Genomic DNA, 8,855 nt, shown 5'->3' on the forward strand with positions numbered 1-8,855 from the left:
CCAGATTTCTTGGCACAACTTGGTGAGCACATCCAGGGCAGCATCTGTTAACTGAAATATGTCAACTGGTATACCATCTATTCCGGGGGCCTTATTTTTTGCCGTTTCCTTCAAAGCAGCCTGAACTTCTGGTGCCATAGCCTCTTCTAAATCCTGCTTGAACTTTTGGCAGTTCCCTTTGTACTGTTCCAGCCATTTTTGAATGATCTTCAGCATTATTTTGCTTGCATGTGATATTAATATTGTCTGATAGTTTCCACATTCATTTGGGTAACTTTCCTTTGGAATAGGAACAAATATGGCCCTCTTCCAATCTGTTGGCCAGAGAGCTGTCTCCATATTTCCTGGCACTGACTGGTGAGTGCATCTAAGGGTGCACCTGTTAATTGAAACAAGCCAACTGTTATTCCATCAATACCTGGGGCTTTATTTTTTGCCAGTGCCTTCAATGTAGCTTCTACTTCCTCTTTCATAACCACTGGCTCCTTTTCATATGGTACTTCCTGAAATTTTTCAGTGTCAATCAATTCTTCTGGTACAGGGATGCTGTGTATTCCCTCCATCTTCTTTTGATGCTTTCTGGGTCACTGGACGGTAAATGAGGGAAAAAATTCTAAGGTCACGTTTTGGTTCAGTGGAAGAAAAAAAGGCCACTATTTATTAGTGAAGTCTGGTGTCATGGTGTTAGCCTAAAAGTTAGCTTTTTTAATGCCATGAGTTAGCCCCCTCTGGTGTCCAGCTACCTTAAATGCAGACACATGGTCTTTCAAATCAGCATGGTCTTAAAAAATAGACATCAGCTGTGCAACTCGGATAAGGGAAAGAGCGCTTCTCACATTGGGGCAGCATGATTTGAGGTGAGTACGGCTGGCGGCAGCAAGACCCTGGTGAAGGCGAGACACTGGTGATGGAGAGGCTGTGGCACTTCTGTGGGCAAACGGTGGTTTCTTGCATTTTAGCTGGCCACACTTAAAGGTCTTGCTCTTTTTGCTAGATGTTTGAAGGAGAAGCTGACTTATAACTGCTCGGAGGCAAACCTTGCTGGATGATTTAGATTTGATTGATGATATGAAAGCAGAGCCTGGTCTTGTTGAGAAATTGTGCCTTGGAACTGTTGAGCTGAAGCCTGGACTTGTATTGTGAGATATTAGTTGCCACCCCCAGTAATAAACCTCCTTCTCAGTAACACAACTGTGAGTTTGTGAGTCAGCAACAAATAAACGAACCTCTTGCTGTTGGCGTGGCTCTACAAGGCACCATCGGGCTGGGCTATGGGCTCTTTATCTGCTTTCTACTCAGGCAGTGAGGGGCCGTGCCATTCTTACTCCCTCTGGACCTTTCAGAGAGACTCTCACCACCATTTGCCCCCATGTCCTGTTTTCTGCTCCCCTTAGATAGATGTGGAAACAAAGAAAGTGTAACATTTGTATTATACAGCTATTATTCTAATTCTAACCAGATTCACTGCCAATGATTCACTTCTAACTCATAGTGACCCCATGGGACAATGCAGAACCGCTCCCCCAGACTTTCCAAGGTTGCAATTACTGAAGTGGACTGCCTCATTTTTCTTCCACAGAGCAACTGATGGATCTGAACTGTCGACCTTTCAATTAGCAGCATAGCATAACAGTAACTATATCACCAATGGCATGGAATAATAAAAATTATATAGGTTTCATAGCAAATTATTCTGTTAACTAATGCCAGATTAATTTTAAGGCTATTTTAATAAAAGTGAAAGAAACACCAAAACTATTGGAACCTCTGTAATTTATTGGGAGTCTGGTAACAGCTTAGCCTATACCCTGAGTAAATAAAGCCACCTTTTGTCTTTTAAGAGCTCCGGTGGTCAAGTCCATAGGGAGTGCCTTTTTGAAGGTTCAATTCACCAAGGCTCCTTCGAAGAAAGATGGACAGTTTCCTGCCTTGCAATTTAGAGCCTCCAAAAACTCACCAAAGGGTCACCTTTGTTGGTTGAAACTCGACAACAGAGAGGTTTTCTCTCTTAAAGATTCAATCCAACTTTCATTGATTTCCTCATCTTCTAAATACCTTAAGATCTGAATACTATATAATGAAATCTAACAATAATCATGTCAAATTTTTGGTTAATTATTTCTTTTTCTTGAGAGTAGATGCTTATGATTGTTATGTGTCATCAAGTTGACTACGACTCACAGTTACCCTATGAACAGTACCTCTGTACCTTGCCGTATCTTGAGCCAATCTCACTGTCTCTGACATACCTGTCCCTATTACCCTAGTTACTGTGTCAATTAACTTCAACCAGGGTCTTCCTTTCCTGTGCTGTCTCTCCACACTTCCAAGCATGATATCCTTCTCTAAGAACTGGTCCCTTTTGGTAACATGCTCAAAGTCTAAGAAATGGAACTTCAAAATCCTTGCCTCCAATGAACAGCCTGGTTTCACCCTCTCCAGGACAGACCTTTTTGTTTTCTTGGCGGTCCATGGTATGTTCAATACTCTTCTCCAGCACCACAACTCAAAGGCATTTATTCTTCTGTCATCGTTAGTCAAATAACTGAGAAGATCATAGCCTGGATCAGCTGCTAGATGCCTCATTCACAAACACTGAGAATTACAAATTTTTGGTGTTGTTTTTTTAAACTTTTGTTGTTTTATGCTTCTAAATTTGGAAGTAATTTATTATTCATCAACAGATTTTATACAGGGCCACATTTCATACTCCTCCTGTTGCATATTTTTCAATGTCAAGTATCTAACAGACATTAAAAATATGTATTAATACTGCTCTAGCAATATTAAATTAGATTTTCCTATTGCTGAGATCACACAGTTATTGGCAACACAAGTTCCCTCAAGAAGGGAACATCCGAGGATCCAATTAATCTTAGGACACAGTAACACTTACTCCTAAAAATTAGGGGAAATTTCCTCATGTACTAGTCAGATTCGATGTGATGGTACACACACACACACACACACACACAACAATAAAATGAAAAATAAATTAAAAAAAAATGTTTATTTGGGAAGAAGATTAATTTTAACATATCAGAACAATAAAAATATTTATAAATGGATGAAAAGTTTTACCTGTCTTATTGTATCACCTTCCTGATTGCTAACTGTAATCATTTTATCTTCACCACCTAAGGCAAGCAGATTTTCTGCATTCCAACACCCACATGTGATTTTCTTAGTATGCTTTCCTGAAAAAGAGATGATTTTTTAATAGATATGTGGAGCACACAAACACACAAACATTTGTGATGTCAACATGAAAATTTAGGTAATATATTTTGAAATTAAATGGATAAGAAATTTAAGATCTCAGCAAAGTCCTAGTCCAAGCCACTTTACTTTAAAAAGTTCATTACTTTGTTGTAAACCAAGATAAAAGTATATAAGGGTAATAGTTTTTTAACACTTTATGTGGGTGTGAGCACAGACTCTAATACACATAAAAAAGATAGTCTATTTCTGGATAAGTTTTGTTTGTTTACCATGCAACTAAGTTTTATTTTATCTTACTTGGATCAACAATCATACCCATGTAGCACCAGACACAAAACCAAGTGGCACGTTGCATTTGAAAATCTGCCATCAAGGACCGCTTTACAGTGCTAAAGAACAACAATGTCAGTTTAAAGACTAAGGTACACCTGACCTAAACTATGGTATTTTACACTGCTTCTTCAAATGCCATGTGAAAGGAGGACAATAGATAAGAAAGATGAAAGAAGAAGTGAGGCCTCTGAATTGTGGTGTTAGTGAAGAGTATTAAAAATATCCGAGGCTGACAAAAGAACAAACAAATCTATCTTGGAGGAAGTGCAATTAGGGTGCTCCTTAGAGGCAAAGGCAATGTAAGTTTGTCTTACATATGTCACATGTTATCAAAAGGTGCCATTCCTTGAAAAAAGACATCATGCTTGGGAAAGTAAAGGGTCAGTGAAAGAGAGGATGACCTTCAATGAGATGGACTGACAGAGAAACTGCAACCATGGACCTGAGCATGGCGGAGGCTGGGAGGATAGTGCAGGACACAGCAAGGTTCTGATCTATTGTTCAGGTTGCCATGAGTAATAAAAATGATGCCTTATGAGAAGAAAAGACCAAAGCTTAACATTATGATAGACTCTTGGCAAAGCAGATTTAACATTCACATTCTGACTGTTCACATATAATTAAAGGGAATATAATAATTTATAGTAGCCAGGAAATTAAAAGATGTATTGCCATGGGAAAGTCTGCTGTTAGGGACCTCTCTAAAGTACTGAAGAACAATGGTGTCTCTTTGGAGACTAAGGTGTGTCTGATACAGGCCATGGTCTTTGCTATGATTTGTTATGCATCAGAGAGGTGGACAATGACTAAGGAGGATAGAAAGAGAATTGATTCCTGTGAGCTGTGGTGCTGGAGAAGAGTATTGAGAGTACCATGGACTGCTAGGAAAACAAACAGATTCATCCTGGAAAGGGTCAAACAGGGCGGCTCCTTACAGGCAAGGATTCTGAGACTCCGTGTAATATACTTTGGACATGTTGTAAAGTCTTGGAGAGGGACATCATGCTTGGGGGGAGGTGGAAGGACAGCGCAGGAGGGGAAGGCCCTCTATGAGGTGGATTGATTCCGTGACTGGGGTAATCGGGATGGGAGAGTCAGAGACAGTGCGACTGGCACAGAACAGAGCAGAGTTTAGAACTATATTGTACTTAGGGTCGCTATGAGTTGCATGCGACTCGACAGCACATAACAACAACAACAACATAATGATTTATGATATTATGAGAAATAAATATGAACACACCCTTACGAGATTTGAGTGAAGAAGTCAACACTTAGCTCCCCCATGACACTAGTTCTGGGAGCTTTTCATTAAGCAGTCTCAGCCACCACAAAAGCTGCCTATTTGAGGAATAATCAAACTTTTGACTTGTAAAGTTCTTAGGACAGATAAAATCTTCAAGAGTGCCAAGGTTAATGCTATCAATGAGATGCAGAATGCTTCTTGTTGTTGTTATGTGCCACTGAGTTGACTGAGACTCATAGCAACCCTATGTACAAGAGCCCTAAATGCCGCTCTATCCTGTGCCAACCTCGCTGTCTCAGACACACTCATTCCCACCACTCCAATCACAGAACTGATCCATCTCATTGAGGATCTTCCTTTCCTGCACTGTCTGTCCACTCTGCCAAACATGATGTCCCTCTCCAAGGACCAGTCCCTCCTTGCAACATGCCCAAAGTATGTCAGATGAAGTTTCAGAATCTTTGACCCCAAGGAACACTCCAGCTTCACCCTCTCCAGGACAAACATGTTTGTGCTCCTAGCAGTCCATGGTATAGTCAACACTCTGCTCTAGAACTACAGCTCAAAGGCATCAATTCTCTTTCTATCATCCCTAGTCATTGTCCAACTCTCCGATGCATAGCACGTAATTGTGAAGACTAAAGCCTGGATCAGGCACACCTTAGTCTCCAGCCTGACATCATTGCTCTTCAGTACTCTTGAGAGGTCCCTCACAACTGACTTTCCCAATGCAATTCATCTCTTGATTTCCTGGCTGCTGTTACCAAGAGTGTTGACTGTGGAGCCAAATAAACTAAAACTGTCAACTATCTCAATCTCTTCATCATTCATATTGATGCTGCCAATTGGCCCAGTGGTGAAAATCTTTGTTTTTTTTGATGTTGAGCTTCAATCTGTATTGATGGCTGCAGTCCTTGACCTTCTGCAGCAAGCACTTCAGGTCCTCCTCAGTTTCAGCAAGCAGGGTTGTGTCATCTGCATAACGCAGGTTGTTGATGACTCTTCCACCAATCCTGATGCCACATTCCTCCTCGTACAGCCCAGAATCTCGGATGATCTGTTCTGCACACAGACTGAAACGGTATGGAGACAGAATACAACCCTGATGGATCCCCTTCTTGATTTTGAACCATATAGTGTCTCCTTCCTCTGTTCTGATGACTGCCTCTAGGTCCAAAGTACAGGTTTCGCATAAGCACAATCAAATGTTCTGGGATTCCCATTCTTCTCAGAGTCAGCCATAGCTTGTTATGATCCACATAGTCAAAAGCCTTTGCATAGTCAATGAAGCACAGATAGACATTCTTCTGGTATTCTCTGCTTTCTACCAAGATAAATCTAACATTAGCTATAGTATCCCTAGTACCATGACCTCTTCTAAATCCAGCCTGCACATGTGGCAGTTCTCTGATGACATGTTGCTCCAATCATTTTTTTAATAATTTTCAGCAGAATCTTGCTTGCATGTGATATTAATGATATTGTTTGATAACATCCACACTCTGTTGGGTCACCTTTCTTTAGAATGGGAACAAACACCAATCTTTTCCAGCTAGTTGGCCAGCTGGCTGTCCTCCAGATTTCTTGGCACAACTTAGTGAGCACATCCAGGGCAGCGTCTGTTTGTTGAAATATGTCAATTGGTATGCTTAGGTGTACAAAATCTGGAACTAGATTACTAAAATTTGAATCTTAGCACTACCACTTAATAATTTAGGGAGAGTTACATATATTTCTTTTTTTGAGCTGCCTTATCCATAAAATGTGGTTATTACTAGGATGTGTCTCACAGAATTGAGAATCAAGTGAGCTCCAGTACTCAGACAATGTATAGGAAGTACTGTTGTTATGAGGTACCCTTGAGTTGAGTATGACACATAACAACCCTATGAACAACAGATCTGAACTTTGTCCTCTCCTGTGCCATCCTCACACTTCCTGAAACGCTAGAGCCCACTGTGGCAGTCACCCTGTCAATCCACCTGATTGGGGGTCTTCCTTTCATTTGCCACCCTGCCACCTTTCTAAGCATCATGTCACTCTCCAAGGAATAACCTCTCCTAGCAACATGCCAAAATACATGAGATAAAGCTTCAGTTCATCTTTGCCTCCAAGGAATACTCTGGCTACACCTTCTCTAAGACATAAGAGACTCTGAATATTACACTAGAGAGCCGAGAAGGCAAAGCAAAGGGAAGAAATCTAGAAGTTAAGGGAGCTGAATAGAAGATTTCAAAAGGCTGCTTGGGAAGACAAGGCAAAGTATTATAATGAAATATGCAAGGAGCTAGAGTCAGAAAATGAAAAGACTGAACTTGCTCAGCATTTCTTAAGCTGAAAGAATTAAAGAATAAATTCAAGCCACAAATTGCAATGCTTAAGGATGCTATGGGCAGAATATTGAATGATTCAGGAAGCATTATAAGAAGATGGAAGGAGTATGCAGAGTCATTGTACCAAAAAGAATTGGCTGACACAGAAGAATTTCAAGAAACAACATATGAGCATGAGGCAATGGTGATGAAAGAAGAAGTTCAGGCTGCTCTAAAGAACTTGGCAAAAATAAAGTCCCAGAAATTTATGGAATACCCAGTTGACGTAGTTCAGCGAACAGATGCTACCCTGCATGTGCTCACCAAGTTGTTCAAAGAAATCTGGAGGACAACTACGTGGCCATTTGACTGGAAGAGTTCCTATTTATTCCCATTCCAAAAAAAGGTGACCCGACAAGACTGTAGAAATTATCGAACATATCACTAATAGCACACACTAGCAAAATCCTGATGAAGATTATCCATAAACAACTGGAACAGTACATTGACAGAGAACTAGCGGAAATACAAGCTGGGTTTAGAGGAAGTTGTGGCACTGGGGACATTATCGCCAATGTCAGATGGATCTTGGCAGAAAGCAGAGAGTACCAGAAGAATGTCTATCTGTGTTTCATTGACTATGCAAAGGCATTTGACTGTGTGGATCACAACAAATCATGACTAACCTTGAGGAAAATGGGGATATCAGAACACTTGATTGTGCTTATATGAAACCTATACCTGGACCAAGAAGCAGTCCTCAGAACTGAGCAAGGAAACACTGCAGAGTTCAAAATCAGGAAAGGAATGTGTCAGGGATGCATCCTGTCCCCATACCTTTTCACTCTGTATGCAGAATGGATCATTCAGGAAGCAGGGCTTTATGAGGAGGAGTTTGGCATCAAGATTGGAGGAAGATTCATTAACAACCTATGATATGCAGATGACACATCCTTGCTTGCTGAAACTGAAGAAGACCTGAAGCACTTGCTGCAGAAGGTCAAGGACTGTAGTCTTCAATATGGATTGAAGCTCAACATCAAGAAGACAAAGATTCTCACCACTGAGCCAATTGGCAGCACCATAATAGATGGAGAACAGATTGAAGCTGTTAGCAATTATAGCTTGCTTGGATCCACAATCAACACTCTTTAACACTAACAGTCAGGAAATCAAAAGAAGAATTACATTGGGAAAATCTGCTGTCATGGACTTCTCCAGAGTGTTGAAGAACAACGATATCAGTGTAGAGACAAAGGTGCGCCTAATGTAGGCCATGTTCTTCTCAGTTACTTGCTATGCTTCAGAGAGCTGGACAATGACCAAGGATGACAAAAGAAGAATAGATGCCTTCAAGTTGTGGTGCTGGAGAAGAGTCTTGAACATATCATGGACTGACAAGAAAAAAAAATCGGTCTGTCTTGGAGATGATGAAACCAAGTCTCTCCTTGGAGGCCAGGATTTTGAAGCATCGCCTCACATACTTTGGGCATGTGGCCAGGAGAGACTATTCCTTAGAGAAGGATATCATCCTCAGAAGGGTGGACAAACAGTGCAGGAGAGGAAGACCTCGGATGAGATGGACTGATACAATATTTGGGGCAATGGGGATTGGCGTGTTAGAATTAGTGAGACTGACTCAGGGCAGGGAAGGGTTCAGAGCTGCTATACATAGGGTAGCCATACATCACAGGGGACTCAAAGGCACACAACAACAGCAACATACAATATTGTTTGTATTT

The 8,855-nt window shown here is 41.0% G+C and overlaps 1 protein-coding gene across 1 annotated transcript in view; it reads right to left on the reverse strand.

Annotated features, from left to right (window-relative positions):
• WDR19 (WD repeat domain 19) overlaps nucleotides 1–8,855 on the reverse strand; it is a 137,715-nt gene that overhangs the window by 100,771 nt on the left and 28,089 nt on the right. The window contains exon 5 of the mRNA XM_006895406.1: nucleotides 3,082–3,197. Coding sequence (XP_006895468.1) covers nucleotides 3,082–3,197 — 116 coding nt within the window. The remainder of the gene's footprint in view (nucleotides 1–3,081; nucleotides 3,198–8,855) is intronic.

The sequence above is a fragment of the Elephantulus edwardii genome, unplaced genomic scaffold, assembly GCF_000299155.1.
Source record: "Elephantulus edwardii isolate Elephantulus edwardi_28Jun2011 unplaced genomic scaffold, EleEdw1.0 scaffold00167, whole genome shotgun sequence".
Taxonomy (NCBI): Eukaryota; Metazoa; Chordata; class Mammalia; order Macroscelidea; family Macroscelididae; genus Elephantulus; species Elephantulus edwardii.